General features: G+C 46.5%; 1 protein-coding gene across 5 annotated transcripts in view; it reads right to left on the reverse strand.

Annotated features, from left to right (window-relative positions):
• LOC124039144 (receptor-type tyrosine-protein phosphatase eta-like) overlaps positions 1-22,099 on the reverse strand; it is a 71,975-nt gene that overhangs the window by 31,298 nt on the left and 18,578 nt on the right. For 4 of the 5 annotated variants that reach the window (XM_046355051.1, XM_046355042.1, XM_046355031.1 and 1 more), the window contains exons 2-5: positions 17,112-17,127; positions 16,692-16,904; positions 16,199-16,456; positions 15,687-15,947 (exon numbers count right to left, since the gene is read on the reverse strand). In XM_046355051.1, coding sequence (XP_046211007.1) covers positions 15,687-15,947; positions 16,199-16,456; positions 16,692-16,904; positions 17,112-17,127 — 748 coding nt within the window. The remainder of the gene's footprint in view (positions 1-15,686; positions 15,948-16,198; positions 16,457-16,691; positions 16,905-17,111; positions 17,128-22,099) is intronic. The other variant, XM_046355068.1, reaches the window with a different exon arrangement.

The following is a 22,099-nucleotide window of genomic DNA, read 5'->3' on the forward strand; positions in this document are numbered from 1 at the left end:
GATTGAATGCTACTACACCAGCTCTGATGCTCATCGGATGTGGCAGAGCTTGAAAATTATTATGGACTACAAAGGGGAATACGGCCGTGAGCTGCCCAGTGACGAGAGCCTACCAGATGAGATAAATGCCTTTTATGATCACTTTGAGGCAAGAAACACTGAAGCATGCATGAGAGCACCAGCTGTTCTGGATGACTGTGTGATAACGCTCTCTGTAGCCGATGTGAACAAGACCTTTAAACAGGTCAACATTCACAAAGCCATGGGGCCAGACGGATTACCAGGATGTGTACTCAAAGCATGCGCTGACCAATTGGCTTCACTGACATTTTCAACCTGACCGAGTCTGTGATACCTACATGTTTCAAGCAGACCACCATAGTCCTTGTGTCCAAGGAAACTAAGGTAACCTGCCTAAATTATTACTGCCCCGTAGTACTCACGTTGGTAGACATGAAGTGCTTTGAAAGGCTGGTCATGGCTCACATCAACAGAATCCTCACAGATAGCCCAGACCCACTCTAATTTGCATACCGCCCCAACAGATCCACAGATGAAGCAATCTCAATCGTACTCCACACGGCCCTTTCCCACTTGGACAAAAGAAACACCTATGTGAGAATGCTGTTCATTGATTACAGCTCAGCATTAAACACCATAGTGCCCACAAAGCTCATCACTAAGCTAAAGACCCTGGGACTAAACACCTCCCTCTGCTACTGGATCCTGGACTTCCTGATGAGCCGCCCCCAGGTGGTAAGGGTAGGCAACAACACGTCTGCCACGCTGATCCTCAACACTGGGGCCACTCAGGGGTGTGAGCTTAGTCTCCTCCTGTACTCCCTGTTCACCCATGACTGCGTGGCCAAACACGACTCCAACACCATCATTAAGTTTGCTGATGACACAACCGTGGTAGGCCTGATCACCGACAACGAGACAGACAATAGGGAGGAGGTCAGAGACCTGGCAGTGTGGTGCCAGGACAACAACCTCTCCCTCAATGTGAGCAAGAAAAAGGAGCTGATCGCGGACTACAGGAAAAGGCGGGCCGAACAGGCCCCCATTAACATCAACGGGGCTGTAGTGGAGCGGGTCGTGAGTTTCAAGTTCCTTGGTGTCTACATCACCAACAAACTAACATGGTCCAAACACAGCAAGATAGTCGTGAAGACAGCATGACAACACCTTTTCTCCCTCAGGAGACTGAAAAGATATGTCATGGATTCCCAGATTCTCAAAAAGTTCTACAGCTGCACCATCGAGATCATCCTGACTTATTGCATCACCACCTGATATGGCAACTGCTCGACATCTGACCGTAAGGAACTACAGAGGATAGTGCGTCCGGCCCAGTAAATCACTGGGGCCAAGCTTCCTGCCATTCTGGACCTTTATACTAGGTGGTGTCAGAGGAAAGACCAAAAAATTGTAAGACTCCAGTCACCTAAGTCATAGACTGTTCTCTCTGCTACCGCACGGCAAGTGGTACCGGAGCGCCAAGTCTAGGACCTAAAGGATCCTTAACAGCTTCTACCCCCAAGCCAAGAGACTGCTGAACAATTAATCAAATGGCCACCCGGACTATTTACATTGACATTCCCCGCCGCCGCTGCTGCTACTCGCTGTGTATTATCTATGCATAGTCACTTTACCGCTACCTACATGTACAAATTACCTCGACTAACCTGTACCCCCGCACATTGACTCAGTACCGGCACGCCCTTTATATATTCTCATTATTGTTACTTTTTATAATATTTTACTTTAGTTTATTTGGTAGATGTTTCTTGAACTGCATTTCACAGTGAGGTTTACACCTGTTGTATTTGGTGCATGTGGCAAGTAAAGTAATCTCATTTCCAGCCACTGCAGTGACCCTGAATGTGTACTGCCCTCCAGCAGTCCGCTCAGTTACACTTAAGGCTGTCTCATTGGTAGCTTCATTCATATCTCTACTGCCATCAGTTCACTCTGCTCTATAGAAGGAGCTGTTTCCCTCTGGTTCATTCATGTAATTGCATGATCTTCTCCCAAAATGTACATTTCTTGAGACACAGATCGGAGACACAGATGATCTTGTAATTTCAGTGACAGGTAAGTTTTTTGATGACTTCAGGCTCTGAACGTGCAAGAAATGTACATTTTGGGAGAAGATCATGCAATTAGATGAATTACTACCTACTCTATCCATCTCTTTTACTTAGAGTAATAAAAAATACTAAACAATGTTTCTTTCATAACCCTGATTGTCGCATGTCTCACAAAGTGAGATGTCTCACATTAGGATTTGATGGCGGCTCACTACTAGGAAGAACCAATAACACAACGTGTGTCAGAGACAGTCAAGTCGAGTGGCGACTCGCACACCGGTTATTCTCAAGCATTTCTCTCTTGCTTGAACTCTTGCGAGCAGGGAAATGTGGTGAGATAGCTTGTTCTATTATCAGAGAACCGTAGTTACGAAAGTAACTAAACCCTTGTGTAGTCTTAACATTCTGTATACTCCTCTTGTCCTAAGGGTAAAAAATGACCCGCCTTCACTAAACCCCTAAAATAGAGCAGCTTAATTTAATTTTAAACCCCAAATCTATTTTGCATGAAGAAACAACTTGTCATTCATCACAAACTTTGTGAATATCTGGGTTTTCCCCCTTCACAACGCAGAATGACTGCATTTAATCAGTGGACAACACTCATTTTTATTATAAAACACCTGTCATAATTGTTTTACAGTCCTTTGATGGGGAGCAGAATTGGCATCTCCTCCTCTTGCCTGCCCTAGCTGCAGCCTCAGGTGGATCAGGACAAGATTCAGCCCCCTGAACAGCTTTCACAAGCGCTGCAGAGGCTGCTGTGCGGGGGAGGCACTCCCTTCTTTGAATGTGTGGGGTTACAAGTGCCTTTCCCAGCTTGTCCAGGAACACCCTCTTCTTGTTCCGCTTATCAGGCATCCAGGTAGGGTTGATCTCTTTCCATATCACAAAGGCATTGTATGAGGACACATCAATGATGTTATGGAAGATGACCAGGGGCCAGCGGGCAGTCATCCTCCTGCAGCTGTAAGTTCATATCACCTTGTCCAGGTTGTCCATGCCTCCTTTTTTGTGGTTGTAGTCCAAGATGATGGCTGGCTTTCTGTCCTCACGATCACTGACCTCAGCCGTTTTGTGCAGTGTGTTCAGGAGGACCACATTCTTGTTCCTCTTTTGGAGGTAAGAAAATAGAGTGGTGGTGGGGGTGAATGCCTCTCTCCCCCTTGTTGTGAGGAGTGCAGGGGAGAGCTCAGGCTTGTTCTTTCTTACTTTGCCAACCATAGTGATCTTCCTCTTCAGGAACTGGTGGCTGAGTTCTGTCATGTTTGTCATTTATTGTCATGTCTTGTCCCTGTGCTCCCCATGCTATTCGTTTCCCTCTGCTGGTCTTGTTTGGTTCTATCCTTCTCTCTCCCCCTCCCTCTCTCACTCTCTCGCTCTCTCTTCTCTCTGTCGTTCCGTTCCTGCTCCCAGCTGTTCCTATTCCCCTAATCATCATTTAGTCTTCCCACACCTGTTCCCGATCCTTTCCCCTGATTAGACTCCCTATTTATTCCTTTGTGATCCGTTCCTGTTCCGTCGGTTCCTTGTATTGTATTCACCATGCTGTGATTGCGTTTCGCCCTGTCCTGTCGTGTTTTTTTGCCGTGATTGTGTATCACCCTGTCCTGTCGTGTTTTGTGCCTTCATCAGACGCTGCGTGTGAGCAGGTGTCTCAGTCGACTACGGCCTGCGCCTACCCGAAGCGACCTGCAGTCTGTGGCCGCTTCTCCAGTTGTTTTCCCCTCTACAAATCTAGAGGATGTCAGTTATTCCGTTTTGAACATTATTAAACTCTGTTTCTGTTAAGTCGCTTTTGGGTCCTCTTTTACCTGCATGACAGAAGGAACCGACCAAGGAATGGACCCAGCGACTTCAGACGCTCGTTACACTGCCGTCGAGTTCCAAGGAGCCATGCTCGGCAGACACGAGCAGGAATTGTCTGCTGCTCGCCATGCCGTGGAGAACCTGGCCGCTCAGGTTTCCGACCTCTCTGGACAGTTCCAGAGTCTACGTCTCGTGCCACCTGTTACTCCCTGGCCTGCCGAGCCTCCAGAACCCAGGGTTAATAACCCACTTGCTACTCCGGGCAGCCCACTGAGTGCCGCTCCTTTCTCACGCAGTGTGAGATTGTGTTCTCTCTCCAACCCCACACATACTCTAGAGAGAGAGCTCGGGTTGCTTACGTCATTTCACTCCTTACTGGCCGGGCTCGAGAATGGGGCACAGCTATCTGGGAGGCAAGGGCTGATTGCTCTAACAGATTCCAGAACTTTAAAGAGGAGATGATTCGGGTTTTTGACCGTTCAGTTTTTGGTGAGGAGGCTTCTAGGGCCCTGGCTTCCTTATGCCAAGGTGAACGGTCCATAACGGATTATTCCATTGAGTTTCGCACTCTTGCTGCCTCTAGTGAGTGGAACGAGCCGGCGCTGCTCGCTCGTTTTCTGGAGGGACTCCACGCAGCGGTTAAGGATGAGATTCTCTCCCGGGAGGTTCCTTCAGATGTGGACTCTTTGATTGCTCTCGCCATCCGCATAGAACGACGGGTAGATCTTCGTCACCGGGCTCGTGGAAGAGAGCTCGCATCAACGGTGTTTCCCTGCTCCGCATCGCAACCATCTCCCTCCTCTGGCTTTGAGACTGAGCCCATGCAGCTGGGAGGGATTCGCATCTCGAATAAGGAGAGGGAACAGAGGATCACCAACCGCCTGTGCCTCTATTGCGGAGTTGCTGGACATTTTGTTATTTCATGTCCAGTAAGAGGCCAGAGCCCATCAGTAAGCGGAGGGCTACTGGTGAGCGCTACTACTCAGGTCCCTTCATCTAGATCTTGTACTACTATGTCGGTCCATCTACGCTGGACCGGTTCGGGTGCTACATGCAGTGCTTTGATTGACTCTGGGGCTGAGGGTTGTTTCATGGACGAAGCATGGGCTCGGAAACATAACATTCCTTTCAGACCGTTAGACAGGCCTACGCCCATGTTTGCCTTAGATGGTAGTCATCTTCCCAGTATCAAATTTGAGACACTACCTTTAACTCTCACAGTATCTGGTAACCACAGTGAGACTATGTCTTTTTGATTTTCCGTTCACCGTTTACACCTGTTGTTTTGGGTCACCCCTGGCTTGTATGTCATAATCCTTCTATTAATTGGTCTAGTAATTCTATCCTATCCTGGAACGTTTCTTGTCATGTGAAGTGTTTAATGTCTGCCATCCCTCCCATTTCTTCTGTCCCTACTTCTCAGGAGGAACCTGGCGATTTGACAGGAGTGCCGGAGGAATATCATGATCTGCGCACGGTCTTCAGTCGGTCCCGAGCCAACTCCCTTCCTCCTCACCGGTCGTATGATTGTAGTATTGATCTCCTTCCGGGGACCACTCCTCCTCGAGGTAGACTATACTCTCTGTCGGCTCCCGAACGTAAGGCTCTCGAGGATTATTTGTCTGTGTCTCTTGACGCCGGTACCATAGTGCCTTCTTCCTCTCCGGCCGGGGCGGGGTTCTTTTTGTTAAGAAGAAGGACGGTACTCTGCGCCCCTGCGTGGATTATCGAGGCTGAATGACATAACGGTTAAGAATCGTTATCCGCTTCCCCTTATGTCATCAGCCTTCGAGATTCTGCAGGGAGCCAGGTGCTTTACTAAGTTGGACCTTCGTAACGCTTACCATCTCGTGCGCATCAGAGAGGGGGACGAGTGGAAAACGGCGTTTAATACTCCGTTAGGGCATTTTGAGTACCGGGTTCTGCCGTTCGGTCTCGCCAATGCGCCAGCTGTTTTTCAGGCATTAGTTAATGATGTTCTGAGAGACATGCTGAACATTTTTGTTTTTGTCTATCTTGACGATATCCTGATTTTTCTCCGTCACTCGAGATTCATGTTCAGCACGTTCGACGTGTTCTACAGCGCCTTTTAGAGAATTGTCTCTACGTAAAGGCTGAGAAGTGCTCTTTTCATGTCTCCTCCGTTACTTTTCTCGGTTCCGTTATTTCCGCTGAAGGCATTCAGATGGATTCCGCTAAGGTCCAAGCTGTCAGTGATTGGCCCGTTCAAGGTCACGTGTCGAGTTGCAGCGCTTTTTAGGTTTCGCTAATTTCTATCGGCGTTTCATTCGTAATTTCGGTCAAGTTGCTGCCCCTCTCACAGCTCTTACTTCTGTCAAGACGTGTTTTAAGTGGTCCGGTTCCGCCCAGGGAGCTTTTGATCTTCTAAAAGAACGTTTTACGTCCGCTCCTATCCTCGTTACTCCTGACGTCACTAGACAATTCATTGTCGAGGTTGACGCTTCAGAGGTAGGCGTGGGAGCCATTCTATCCCAGCGCTTCCAGTCTGACGATAAGGTTCATCCTTGCGCTTATTTTTCTCATCGCCTGTCGCCATCTGAGCGCAACTATGATGTGGGTAACCGTGAACTGCTCGCCATCCGCTTAGCCCTAGGCGAATGGCGACAGTGGTTGGAGGGGGCGACCGTTCCTTTTGTCGTTTGGACAGACCATAAGAACCTTGAGTACATCCGTTCTGCCAAACGACTTAATGCCCGTCAAGCTCGTTGGGCGTTGTTTTTCGCTCGTTTCGAGTTTGTGATTTCTTACCGTCCGGGTAGCAAGAACACCAAGCCTGATGCCTTATCCCGTCTGTTTAGTTCTTCTGTGGCTTCTACTGATCCCGAGGGGATTCTTCCTTATGGGCGTGTTGTCGGGTTAACAGTCTGGGGAATTGAAAGACAGGTTAAGCAAGCACTCACGCACACTGCGTCGCCGCGCGCTTGTCCTAGTAACCTCCTTTTCGTTCCTGTTTCCACTCGTCTGGCTGTTCTTCAGTGGGCTCACTCTGCCAAGTTAGCGGGTCATCCCGGTGTTCGAGGCACTCTTGCGTCTATTCGCCAGCGCTTTTGGTGGCCGACTCAGGAGCGTGACACGCGCCGTTTCGTGGCTGCCTGTTCGGACTGCGCGCAGACTAAGTCGGGTAACTCTCCTCCTGCCGGTCGTCTCAGACCGCTCCCCATTCCTTCTCGACCATGGTCTCACATTGCCTTAGACTTCATTACCGGTCTGCCTTTGTCTGCGGGGAAGACTGTGATTCTGACGGTTGTCGATAGGTTCTCTAAGGCGGCACATTTCATTCCCCTCGCTAAACTTCCTTCCGCTAAGGAGACGGCACAAATCATTATTGAGAATGTATTCAGAATTCATGGCCTCCCGTTAGACGCCGTTTCAGACAGAGGTCCGCAATTCACGTCACAGTTTTGGAGGGAGTTCTGTCGTTTGATTGGTGCGTCCGTCAGTCTCTCTTCCGGGTTTCATCCCCAGTCTAACGGTCAAGCAGAGAGGGCCAATCAGACGATTGGTCGCATACTACGCAGCCTTTCTTTCAGAAACCCTGCGTCTTGGGCAGAACAGCTCCCCTGGGCAGAATACGCTCACAATTCGCTTCCTTCGTCTGCTACCGGGTTATCTCCGTTTCAGAGTAGTCTGGGTTACCAGCCTCCTCTGTTCTCATCCCAGCTTGCCGAGTCCAGCGTTCCCTCCGCTCAAGCGTTTGTCCAACGTTGTGAGCGCACCTGGAGGAGGGTGAGGTCTGCACTTTGCCGTTACAGGGCACAGACGGTGAGAGCCGCCAATAAACGCAGGATTAAGAGTCCAAGGTATTGTTGCGGCCAGAGAGTGTGGCTTTCCACTCGCAACCTTCCTCTTACGACAGCTTCTCGTAAGTTGACTCCGCGGTTCATTGGTCCGTTCCGTGTCTCCCAGGTCGTCAATCCTGTCGCTGTGCGACTGCTTCTTCCGCGACATCTTCGTCGCGTCCATCCTGTCTTCCATGTCTCCTGTGTTAAGCCCTTTCTTCGCACCCCCGTTCGTCTTCCCTCCCCCCCCGTCCTTGTCGAGAGCGCACCTATTTACAAGGTACATAAAATTATGGACATGCGTTCTCGGGGACGGGGTCACCAATACCTAGTGGATTGGGAGGTTACGGTCCTGAGGAGAGGAGTTGGGTTCCGTCTCGGGGCGTGCTGGACCGTTCGCTCATCGATGATTTCCTCCGTTGCCGCCAGGATTCCTCCTCGAGTGCGCCAGGAGCGCTCGGTGAGTGGGGGTACTGTCATGTTTGTCATTTATTGTCATGTCTTGTCCCTGTGCTCCCCATGCTATTCGTTTCCCTCTGCTGGTCTTGTTTGGTTCTATCCTTCTCTCTCCCCCTCCCTCTCTCACTCTCTCGCTCTCTCTTCTCTCTGTCGTTCCGTTCCTGCTCCCAGCTGTTCCTATTCCCCTAATCATCATTTAGTCTTCCCACACCTGTTCCCGATCCTTTCCCCTGATTAGACTCCCTATTTATTCCTTTGTGATCCGTTCCTGTTCCGTCGGTTCCTTGTATTGTATTCACCATGCTGTGATTGCGTTTCGCCCTGTCCTGTCGTGTTTTTTGCCGTGATTGTGTATCACCCTGTCCTGTCGTGTTTTGTGCCTTCATCAGACGCTGCGTGTGAGCAGGTGTCTCAGTCGACTACGGCCTGCGCCTACCCGAAGCGACCTGCAGTCTGTGGCCGCTTCTCCAGTTGTTTTCCCCTCTACAAATCTAGAGGATGTCAGTTATTCCGTTTTGAACATTATTAAACTCTGTTTCTGTTAAGTCGCTTTTGGGTCCTCTTTTACCTGCATGACAAGTTCACTCAGTAGCAGACATATTCTCAATTTCTCATTGTATGTGTGTGCCTTTGTGGTTTTTGTGGTGTGTAAATGATTTTATAACTGCCGGGTGAAAATGACCACAAGACAATCTTTTTACCCTGGTGGTGTACAGCTTTCATGGAAATATGAACAAAGGCGATGTTTCACTTTTTCTAATGGTGGGGTCACTCTAGGAAAAGTAATACAATTTCAAGTTGAAAAAACGTCATTTAGGGGGTTCTCTCTGCTGTTAAACATAGTGGCAGGATATTTTTTAACCTTGAGACATCACAAGGGTTAATTTCTCTTTCAAATAATTGTTTGGGGTCTCAAATTGGGCAAACTCAAGTATTGCAGACATGCTCTGCGAAACCAAGGTAGTCCCAACAGTATCCCCCTCAGGGGCTCAGAGGAGAGTATGTGCCAACAAAGGTGCAGTGACATCCAGTCTGTAAAACATCACAAATGTACAGTGCCTTTGGAAAGTATTCAGACCCCTTGACTTTTTGCACATTTTGTTATGTTACAGCCTTATTCTAAAATTGATTAAATATCAAAAAATCCTCAGCAAAAACCAAGCCATGAGGTCGAAGGAATTGTCTGTAGAGCTCCGAGACAGGATTGTGTCGAGGCACAGATCTGGGGAAGGATACCAAAACATTTCTGCAGCATTAAAGGCCCCCAAGAACACAGTGGCCTCCATCATTCTTAAGTGGAAGAAGTTTGGAACCAGCAAGAGTCTCTAGAGCTGGCTGCCCGGCCAAAATGAACAATCGGAGGAGAAGGGCCCTGGTAAGGGAGGTGACCAAGAACCCAATGGTCACTGACAGAGCTCCTCTGTGGAGATGGGAGAAACTTCCAGAAGGACAACCATCTATGCAGCACTCCATCAATCAGGCCTTTATGGTAGAGTGGCCAGACAGAAGCCACTCCTCTTTAAAAGGCACATAACAGACCGCTTGGAGTTTGGCAAAAGGCACCTAAAGACTCTCAGACTATGAGAAACAAGATTCTCTGGTCTGATGAAACCAAGATTGAACTCTTTGGCCTGAATGCCAAGCCTCACATCTGGAGGAAACCTGGCACCATCCCTATGGTGAAGCATGGTGGTGGCAGTATCATACTGTGGGGGTGTTTTTCAGCGACATGGACGGGAAGACTAGTCAGGATCGAGAGAAAGATGAACGGAGCAAATTAGATCTTTGATGAAAACCTGCTCCAGAGCGCACAGGATCTCAGACTGGGCCAAAGTTTCACTTTCCAACAAGACAACAACTCGCACAGCAAAGACAACGAAGACTGGCTTTGGGACAAGTCACAATGTCCGTGAATGGCCCAGCCAGATCGAACATCTCTGGCGAGACCTGAACCCGATCGAACATCTCTGGCAAGACCTGAAAATAGCTGTGCAGCAACGCTCCCCATCCAACCTGACAGAGCTTGAGAGGATCTGCAGAGAAGAATGGGAGAAACTCCCCAATTACAGGTGTGCCAAGCTTGTAGCTTGGAAGTTTGTGGGAGGAGCTATAGGAGGTTGGGCTCATTGTAATGGCTGAATGGAATAAATGGAATGGAGTTAAACATGTGGTTTCCATGTGTGTGATGTGTTTGACCGAGCGCCACCTGTGGAACAGGGAGAGGCACTGTCAGAACGAAGTGATGCAGCCATCCGATAGTGTTGCCTGATAAAAGAGAGAGTCCAGCATTACGCTTAGCTATCTATTCAGCTCTTGGTTGATCTTGAACCCTAACTCATTGAGGTGGGTTACAAGGGAAGCTGTGTCTTGTACTGCTTACTCCTGTGAAGGGGGGCAAAGCAGGTAATCATCTATGTAGGTGGAGACTCTTAGTCCCCTGATACTAACGGGGATTAGAGCTGCACTACACATTTGCTGAACGTCTGGGGAGCTAGTGCTAGCTCGAAGGGCACAGCGAGGTATTCAAATATAAATTGTATTTGTCACGTACTCTGAAAACGAACAGTGAAATGCGTATTTCCCAACAATGCAGAGAGAAAAATAGAAAAAGTCATAAAGATAATTACACAAGGAATAATTACACAATGAGCAATGATAACTTGGCTATATACACAGGGTGCCAGTACCGAGTCGATGTGCAGGGGTTTGAGGTAATTGAGGTAGATACACTACATCAAATCAAAGTTTATTTGTCACATGCGCCGAATACAACAGGTGTAGACCTTACAGTGAAATGCTTACTTACAGGCTCTAACCAATAGTGCAAAAAAAGGTATTAGGTGAACAATAGGTAAGTAAAGAAATAAACAGTAAAAAGACAGTGAAAAATAACAGTAGCGAGGCTTTATACAGTAGCGAGGCTACATTCAGACACCGGTAAGTCAGGCTGATTGAGGTAGTATGTACATGTAGATATGGTTAAAGTGACTATGCATATCTGATAGCCTGGTTAGCCAATGTGCGAGAGCACTGGTTGGTCGGGCCAATTGAGGTAGTATGTACATGAATGTATAGTTAAAGTGACTATGCATATATGATAAACAGAGAGTAGCAGCAATGTCAAAAGAGGGTTTGGGGGAGGCACACAATGCAAATAGTCTGGGTAGCCATTTGATTACCTGTTCATGAGACGTATGGCTTGGGGGTAAAAACTGTTGAGAAGCCTTTTTGTCCTAGACGTGGCACTCTGGTACCGCTTGCCATGCGGTAGCAGAGAGAACAGTCTATGTCTGGGGTGGCTGGAGTCTTTGACAATTTTTAGGACCTTCCTCTGACACCGCCTGGTGTAGAGGTCCTGGATGGCAGGCAGCTTAGCCCCAGCGATGTACTGGGCCGTACGCACTACCCTCTGTAGTGCCTTGCATTCGGAGGCCGAGAAATTGCCGTACCAGGCAGTGATGCAACCAGTCAGGATGCTCTCGAAATTGCAGCTGTAGAACCTTTTGAGCATCTCAGGACCCATGCCAAATCTTTTTAGTTTCCTGAGGGGGAATAGGATTTGTCGTGCCCTCTTCACGAATGTCTTGGTGTGTTTGGGCCATTCTAGTTTGTTGTTAATGTGGACACCAAGGAACGTGAAGCGCTCAATCTGCTCCATTACAGCCCCGTCGATGAGAATGCCAGGCTCCCCGTCCTCCATTTCCTGTAGTCCACACTCATCTCCGTACTCTTGGTTACGTTGAGGGATAGGTTGCTATTCTGGCACCACCTGGCCAGGTCTCTGACCTCCTCCCTATAGGCTGTCTCATCATTGTCGGTGATCAGGCCTAAGTCTGCAAACTTAATGATGCTGTTGGAGTCGTGCCTGGCCATGCAGTCGTGGGTGAACAGGGAGTACAGGAGGAAACTGAGCATGCACCCCTGGGAAGCTCCAGTGTTGAGGATCAGCGTGGCAGATGTGTTGCTACCTACCCTCATCACCTGGGGGCGGCCCATCAGGAAGTCCAGGATCCAGTTGCAGAGGGCGGTGGTCCGTCCCAGGGTCCTGAGCTTAGGGATGAGCTTGGAGGGGACTATAGTGTTGAATGCTGAGCTGTAGTCAATGAACAACATTCTTATGTAGGTATTACTTTTGTCCAGGTTGGTGAGGGCAGTGTGGAGTCCAATAGAGATTTGCGTCATCAGTGGATCTGTTGGGGCGGTGTAACGCTTGTCTTCGTCCTCCTCAGACGAGGACTAAGAAATGTCAGACCAATGCGCAGCGTGGTTGGTGTCCATATTGTATTTAATACGAATACTGAACACTTCAACAAAATAAATGACAAAACGAACAGTCCTGAACGGTGAAGCAAAACACAGAACAGAAAATATTCACCCACAACTCAAAGGTGAAACCAGGCTACCTAAGTATGGTTCTCATTCAGGGACAACGATTGACAGCTGCCTCTGATTGAGAACCATACCAGGCCAAACACAGAAATCCCAAATTATAGAAAAAATAACATAGACTGCCCACCCCAACTCACGCCCTGACCATACCAAAACAAAGACAAAACAAATGAACTAAGGTCAGAATGTGACAGGCAGTATGCGAATTGGAGTGGGTCAAGGGTGTCTTGATTGATGGTGTTGATGTGAGCCATGACCTGCCTTTCAAAGCATTTCATGGCCATAGATGTGAGCTCTTCCGGGCGATGGTCATTTAGGCAGGTTATCTTGGCGTTCTTGGGCACGGTGATTGTGGTGCTCAGCTTGAAACAAGTTGGAAATGTCAGTTAAGACACTTGCCGATGGTCAGCGCATGCTCTGTGTACACGTTCTGGTATCCTGTCTGGCCTCACAGCCTTGTGAATGTTAACCTGTACAAAGGTCTTACTCACGTTAGCTACGGAGAAAAAGATCACACAGTTGTATGGAGAGCAAGGGGAACAACTACTTCAACGTCTCAAACAACTACTTCAAGGTCACCCCGCTAACTAACCATTTCACACCGTTTACACTCACTCCCCTTTTGACCTCCTTTTCCGCAGCAACCAGTGATCCAGGTCAACAGCATCAATGTAACATCAATGCCCCTACCTGGGCTCGAACCAGAGACCCTCTGCACACATCGACAACAGCCACCCTTGAATCATCATTACCCATCGCTCCACAAAAGCCGCGGGGAACAACTACTTCAAGGTCTCAGAGCGAGTGACGTCACCGATTGAAACGCTATTAGCGCGCACCTCGTTAACTAGCTAGCTATTTCACACCGGTTACATTTGCTATGGCACTAAACAGCTCGTTGAGTGTGGTCTTACTGCCAGCATCGGTTTGTGGTGGTCAGTAGACTGCTACCAAAAATATAGATGAAAACTCTGTTGTTAAATTGTGTGGTCTGCAGCTTATCATGAGGTATTCTAGCTCAGGTGAGCAAAAACACGAGACTTCCTTAACATTACAGATCGCGCACCAGCTGCTGTTAACAAAGTCTGGACAGAGTCTGGACAATGCATAGAAAAGCCAGCGAGATGTACGGTGCCATCAGAAAGTATTCATACCCCTTGGCTTATTCCACATATGGTTGTGTTACAGCCTGAATTCAAAATGGATTAAATTTAAAAAATGCTCACCCATCTACACACAGTACAACATAATGACAAAGGGAAAATATATTTTTTTGAAATGTTTGCATATTTATTGAAAATGAAATAGACATATCTGTGAGTCTTTCTGGGTATGTCTCTATAAGCTTTACACACCTGGATTTTACAATATGTGCACATTATTATTTTTTAATTCTTCACGCTCTGTCAAGTTGGTTGTTGATCATTGCTAGACAGCCATTTTAAGTCTTGCCATAGATTTCCAAGCCAATTTAAGCAAACGCTATAACTCGGCCTATCAGGAACATTCAATGACGTCTTGGTAAGCAACTCCAGTGTATATTTGGCCTTTTTTTAGGTTATTGTCCTGCTGAAAGGTTTTCCTGCTGAATTTGTCTCCCATTGTCTGTTGGAAATGAGACTGAACCAGGTTTTCCTCTAGGATTTTGCCTGTGCTTTGCTCTATTCTGTTAATTTTATCCTAAAAACCAAACTCCCTAGTCCTTGCCGATGACAAGCATACCCATAACATGATGCAGCCACCACCATGCTTTAATACATGAAGAGTGGATTTGCCACAAACAACACCTTATCTTGTGCTCTTGAGTTTGTGCAGTGGTCTAAGGCACTGCATCTCAGTGCTAGAGTATCGTCACTACAGACACCCTGATTTGATTCCATGCTGTCTCACAACCGGACGTGATTGTGTGCCGCCCTATGGGACTCCCAATTGGCCCAGCGTCATCTGGGTTTGGCCGGTGTGGGCCGTCATTGTAATTTTTAAAAAATGTAAAAAATTATTTAACTAGGCAAGTCAGTTAAGAACAAATTCTTATTTACAATGACGGCCTAAGAACATTGGGTTAACTGCCTTGTTCAGGGGCAGAACGACAGATTTTTAACTTATCAGATTGGGGATTCGATCGGCAAATCTTAACTGACTTCCCTAGTTAAATAAAGGTAAAAAATATATATATTAAGAACATAAGGTTTTTTTGTTGTTGCAGTTTTACTTTTGTGCCTTATTACAAATAGGATGCGTGTTTTTGAATATTTTTATTCTGTACAAGCTTCCTTCTTTTCACTGTCATTGTTAGTATTGGGAGTAACTACAATGTTGTTGAGCAGTCCTCAGTTTTCTCCTATCACAGCCATTAAAAGATGTAACTGTTTTAAAGTCACCATTGGCCTCATGGTGAAATCTATGAGCGGTTTCCTTTCTCTCCGGCAACTGAGTTTGGAAGGACGCCTGTAATTAATAACTTCACCATGCTCAAAGGGATATTCAATGTCTGCTTTTTTATTTTTACCCATCTACCAATAGGTGCCCTTCTTTGCAAGGCATTGGAAAACCTCCCTAGTCTTTGTGGTTGAATCTGTGTTTGAAAGTCACTGCTCGTAGTCATTCAAAAATCATTTTAAACAATTATTGCACACAGAATGAGCCAATGCAACTTATTATGGGACTTGTTAACCACATGTTTACTCCTGAACTTATTTAAGCTTGTCATAACAAAAGGATTGAATACTTATTGAGAGACATTTCACATTTTCATTTGTAATTCATTTGTAAAAACATAATGCGCAAATATTGTACAATCCAGGTGTGCAAAGCTCTTAGAGACATACCCAGACAGACTCACAGCTGTAATCGCTGCCAAATGTGATTCTAACATGTATTAAATCAAGGGGTTGAATACTTATGTAAATTAGATATTTCATTTTCAATAAATGTGCAAATATTCATAAAAACATGTTTTAACTTTCTCATTAAGGGGTATTGCGCATAGATGGGTGAAAAAAAACAAATATCTGATCAATTTCGAATTCAGGCTGTAACACCAAAAGACTTGCAATAAGTCAAGGGGTATGAAAACTGTCTGAAAGAATTGTATATCTGAGAAAGATATCAAAAACCACTCAACAAAGATGCTTACTTGTAAAAGTGGTTGTTTCACTGCCTTCTCCTACAGTTGTATTATCTCCAGCCACTGCAGTGACTCTGAATGTGTACCCCACTCCAGCAGGCAGCCCAGTGATGGTAGTTGAGGTTCTTGTGGTATTCTTACTGCCAATGTCACTGCCATCAGTCCACACTATTATATAGAAGGAGCTGTTTCCCTCTGGTTCAGTCCAGCTCAGAGACACAGAGGATGTTCTGATTTCAGACACAGTAAGTTTCCTGACGATTGCAGGCTCTGTGCGTGCAAGAGAGAGGGACATTTGGGAAAAGATACAGAATTTAAACTGAATCAAGTCCAATATTATCAAGTGAGCCTAAATGAGAGCCATTTACTGTGAAATGCATGAAAGCATTGTGTTTCTTAATGCAACAAACATGGCAACTTATCACATGTTCTTGGATGTGAACAAGTAATATATCAACGAATGTATAAATGGTGCCTGTGGCATTGACATAATCCGACATTAAAGTACCTGAGTTACTCACTTGTATATTTCAAAACGGTTTTGTTTCGTCCTTCACTTTTGTTATCTCCAGCCACTGCAGTGACTGTGAAGACGTACTGCGCTCCAGCAGTGAGAGCAGTAACATTTACAGAAGTTCCTGTGGTATTCTGACTGTCATTGATACTGCCATCAGTCCACTCTACTTTATAGAAGGAGCTACCCTCTGGTTTATTCCAGCTCAGAGACACCGATGATGTTGTGATTTTGGTGACGGTGAGGATTGTGATGGTTTCAGGCTCTGTTCGTGCAAGAAAGGTGGGTGGGGGAGAGAACAAATATGTCTGGAATTTACTACAGAAGTAGACGTTGTGAGCCGCAAATATACAGCCGAAGCACATTGATGATGTTGATGTTCTCACAGTAAATAAGATAGGCGTTTTAAGGAGAGCTTGTCAGGATCAACACAAAGTTATTTTCAGTCCAGGACCAGGCTTGATCTGGGTCAAAACCAGCCCTTAGAGTGAGATACTTACTTGTTGTGAAGTTATTGCAGCAGTTGACTTGTTGGATATCGTTACACAGGACATGCACACGGTGGGTGGACCCAGGAGCCAGTCCAGACAGGGTGGCCATAGTTGAGTTGGAGAACACAGAAGTACTGCCAGTGCTCACGGTGCAGTTGGCGTGTACCTGAATATTAATCTCTGTTGCTGTTGTGCTGGCTTTGAAATTCGTACAGGGAGCGCCTAAAATGGTAGGAGAGTTTTGGATTGAGGGAAACCAAATCAGAACTTGTTTGCACATGTGTATACTGTACCTGTTTGAATAACGATTAGGACCTTGATTGTGTTTCTGAAACTTTGAAATGAAGTGTACTTCCTATCAATCATCGTCATCTACTTACTTCAGATTTATCTTTCATAAATTCTTGAAGTGGAAATGGCTGTACTTACATTGAGCTTGTGAGCCCTGTAAGGAAGATGAAAAGGACAGTTAGTAATCATACCAGTAGAGGTCAGCATTGACTCAGAACAGTGATCAAATTGTTGCCTCCACATGTCCTGGCCTATTCTAGCAATTTTACCATCTAGGGCAGGCCTGGGCAATTATTTTCCATGGAGGGCCACATTAGAATATATTTTTACCATCACGGGCCAGAATCAACAATAACAATGCCGCAGAGCCAGACGGATTACCAGGACATGTACTCTGAGCATGCGCTGACCAGCTGGCAAGTGTCTTCACTGACATTTTCAACCTGTCCATGACCAAGTCTGTAATACCAACATGTTTCAAGCAGACCACCATAGTCCCTGTCCCCAAGAACACCAAGGTAACCTGCCTAAATGACTACTGACCCGTAACACTCTGTAGCCATGAAACGCATTGAAAGGCTGGTCATGGGTCTCATCAACACCATTATCCCAGAAACCCACTCCAATTTGCATACCGCCCGCCCCAACAGATCCACACCGCCCTTTCCTACCTGGACAAAAGGAACACCTACATGAGAATGCTATTCATTGACTACAGCTCAGTGTTCAATACCATAGTGCCTTCAAAACTCATCACTAAGCTAATGACCCTGGGACTAAACACCTCCCTCTGCACGGGGGCCCCTCAGGGGTACGTGCTTAGTCCCCTCCTGTACTCCCTGTTCACCCATGATTGGATGGCCAAACACGACTCCAACAGCATCATTAAGTTTGCAGATGACACAACAGTGGTAGGCCTGATCATTGACAACGATGAGACAGCCTATAGGGAGGAGGGCAGAGACCTGGCAGTGTGGAGCCAGAATAACAACCTCTCCCTCAACATGATCAAGACAAAGGAGATGATTGTGGACTACAGGAAATGGAGGACCGAGCACGCCCCCATTCTCATCGACGGGGCTGTAGTGGAGCAGGTTGAGAGCTTGAAGTTCCTTGGTGTCCACAACACCAACAAACTATCATGGTCCAAACACACCAAGACAGTCGTGAAGAGGGCACGACAATGCCTATTCCCCCTCAGGAGACTGAAAAGATTTGGCATTGGTCCTCAGATCCTAAAAAAGTTCTACAGCTGCACCATCGAGAGCATCCTGACGGGTTGTATCACCGCCTGGTATGGCAACTGCTCGGCCTCCGACCGCAAGGCAATACAGAGGGTAGTTGCGTATGGCCCGGTACATCACTGGGGCCAAGCTTCCTGTCATCCAGGACCTCTATACCGGACGGTGTCAGAGGAAGGCCCAAAGAATTGCCAAGGACTCCAGCCACCCTAGACTGTTCTCTCTGCTACCGCACGGCATGCAGTACCAAATCTAGGTCCAAAAGGCTTCTTAATAGCTTCTACCCCCAAGCCATAAGACTCTTGAACAGTTAATCAAATGGCTACCCGGACTATTTGCATTGTCCCCACCCCCATTTTTAAGCTGCTGCTACTCTCTGTTTATTATCCATGCATAGTCACTTTGCCTCTACCTACATGTTCATGTTGAAATCAAATCAAATTGTATTTGTCACATGTGACGAATACAACACCTTACAGTGAAATACTTACTTACGAGCCCCTAACCAACAGTGCAGTTTAAAAAAAATACAGATAAGAGATAAAAGTAACAAGTAATTAAAGAGGAGCAGTAAAAAAAAAATAGGGTGTTACCTCAATTACCTGGACTGACCGATTCCCCCGCACATTGACTCTGTACCAGAACCCCCTGTATATAGCCTTCACATTGACTCTGTACCAGAACCCCCTGTATATAGCCTCCACATTGACTCTGTACCAGAACCCCCTGTATATAGCCTTCACATTGACTCTGTACCAGAACCCCCTGTATATAGCCTCCACATTGACTCTGTACCAGAACCCCCTGTATATAGCCTCCACATTGACTCTGTACCAGAACCCCCTGTATATAGCCTCCACATTGTACCAGAACCCCCTGCATATAGCCTCCACATTGACTCTGTACCAGAACCCCCTGTATATAGCCTCCACATTGACTCTGTACCAGAACCCCCTGTATATAGCCTCCACATTGACTCTGTACCGGTACCCCCTGTATATAGCCTCCACATTGACTCTGTACCGGTACCCCCTGTATATAGCCTCCACATTGACTCTGTACCAGAACCCCCTGTATATAGCCTCCACATTGACTCTGTACCAGAACCCCCTGTATATAGCCTCCACATTGACTCTGTACCAGAACCCCCTGTATATAGCCTCCACATTGACTCTGTACCAGAACCTCCTGTATATAGCCTCCACATTGACTCTGTACCAGAACCCCCTGTATATAGCCTCCACATTGACTCTGTACCGGTACCCCCTGTATATAGCCTCCACATTGACTCTGTACCGGTACCCCTGTATATAGCCTCCACATTGACTCTGTACCAGAACCCCTGTATATAGCCTCCACATTGACTCTGTACCAGTACCCCCTGTATATAGCCTCCACATTGACTCTGTACCGGTACCCCCTGTATATAGCCTCCACATTGACTCTGTACCAGTACCCCCTGTATATAGCCTCCACATTGACTCTGTACCGGTACCCCCTGTATATAGCCTCCACATTGACTCTGTACCAGAACCCCCTGTATATAGCCTCCACATTGACTCTGTACCAGTACCCCCTGTATATAGCCTCCACATTGACTCTGTACCGGTACCCCCTGTATATATCCTCCACATTGACTCTGTACCGGTACCCCCTGTATATAGCCTCCACATTGACTCTGTACCAGAACCCCCTGTATATAGCCTCCACATTGTACCAGAACCCCCTGCATATAGCCTCCACATTGACTCTGTACCAGAACCCCCTGTATATAGCCTCCACATTGACTCTGTACCAGAACCCCCTGTATATAGCCTCCACATTGACTCTGTACCGGTACCCCCTGTATATAGCCTCCACATTGACTCTGTACCGGTACCCCCTGTATATAGCCTCCACATTGACTCTGTACCAGAACCCCCTGTATATAGCCTCCACATTGACTCTGTACCAGAACCCCTGTATATAGCCTCCACATTGACTCTGTACCAGAACCCCCTGTATATAGCCTCCACATTGACTCTGTACCAGAACCTCCTGTATATAGCCTCCACATTGACTCTGTACCAGAACCCCCTGTATATAGCCTCCACATTGACTCTGTACCGGTACCCCCTGTATATAGCCTCCACATTGACTCTGTACCGGTACCCCCTGTATATAGCCTCCACATTGACTCTGTACCAGAACCCCCTGTATATAGCCTCCACATTGACTCTGTACCAGTACCCCCTGTATATAGCCTCCACATTGACTCTGTACCGGTACCCCCTGTATATAGCCTCCACATTGACTCTGTACCAGTACCCCCTGTATATAGCCTCCACATTGACTCTGTACCGGTACCCCCTGTATATAGCCTCCACATTGACTCTGTACCAGAACCCCCTGTATATAGCCTCCACATTGACTCTGTACCAGTACCCCCTGTATATAGCCTCCACATTGACTCTGTACCGGTACCCCCTGTATATATCCTCCACATTGACTCTGTACCGGTACCCCCTGTATATAGCCTCCACATTGACTCTGTACCAGTACCCCCTGTATATAGCCTCCACATTGACTCTGTACCAGAACCCCCTGTATATAGCCTCCACATTGACTCTGTACCAGAACCCCCTGTATATAGCCTCCACATTGACTCTGTACCAGTACCCCCTGTATATAGCCTCCACATTGACTCTGTACCAGTACCCCTGTATATAGCCTCCACATTGACTCTGTACCAGAACCCCCTGTATATAGCCTCCACATTGACTCTGTACCAGTACCCCCTGTATATAGCCTCCACATTGACTCTGTACCAGAACCCCCTGTATATAGCCTCCACATTGACTCTGTACCAGTACCCCCTGTATATAGCCTCCACGTTGACTCTGTACCAGAACCCCCTGTATATAGCCTCCACATTGACTCTGTACCAGAACCCCATGTATTTAGCCTCGCTACTGTTATTTTATTGTTGCTCCTTAATTATTTGTTATATTTAAAAATAAATATTGACTGCATTGTTGGTTAAGGGCCTGTAAGTTAGCATTTCACTGTAAAGTGCATGTGACAAATACAATTTGATTTGATTTGAGAGTGTGGCTCCACATTTCTGGCATTTCTGGCTCCACAAGTCCTTCTACAGTCACATCCAAAATGATTGGCACCCTTGATAAAGATGAGCAAAAAAGACTAAAATAAATAATACAAACACTGAGCTATATTGTATGATCAAAACATTTTGAAAAGTATTTTATTTTATGCAATTGCTCAGAGAAAGAGATTTTGTTTAACAAGTTTTTTAAAAATTTGAAAAAAAGTTATTTTCTCAAAATGATTGACACCCCTAAATATTGTTATAACTAAAATCAAACAAAATTAAATCTGCATTATCATACTACTTTAAATTCATCTCAGTTTAAGGAACTGTATTGTGGCCTTCCGTGGCTTCCTGTTTCACTGGGGTATAAAAATGAGGTAACACGCATGTGAAATCCCTTTGTTATCCATCTCCATGGGGAAAGGCAAAGAAATCACAAATGTAAAGAGAGAAATGGTTGTTGACTTTCATAAATCAGGGAATGGGTAAAACAAAAATACTGAAAAACAATTACACTTACCACTATTAGGGCAACAATGAAGAAGTTTAAAATCCCTGGAGAAGGGGTAAACCTGCCTGCTAGAGGACCTAAGTATATCTTGTCCCCACGCACAGTAAGAAAGGCAAATAAAAAGTCCAAGGGCTTAGACGCCTCCTCCATGCCAATAGGCTATTTGGAAGGGTTGCCATAAAAAAAACTTTATTGATATCAACCAACAAATGTAAATGCCTGTAGTTTGCTAAACAGAGATGAGACAGAAATAGAGCTCTTTGATCACATACGCCAGTGGTGG

This window comes from Oncorhynchus gorbuscha, linkage group LG01 (assembly GCF_021184085.1).
Source record: "Oncorhynchus gorbuscha isolate QuinsamMale2020 ecotype Even-year linkage group LG01, OgorEven_v1.0, whole genome shotgun sequence".
Taxonomy (NCBI): domain Eukaryota; kingdom Metazoa; phylum Chordata; class Actinopteri; order Salmoniformes; family Salmonidae; genus Oncorhynchus; species Oncorhynchus gorbuscha.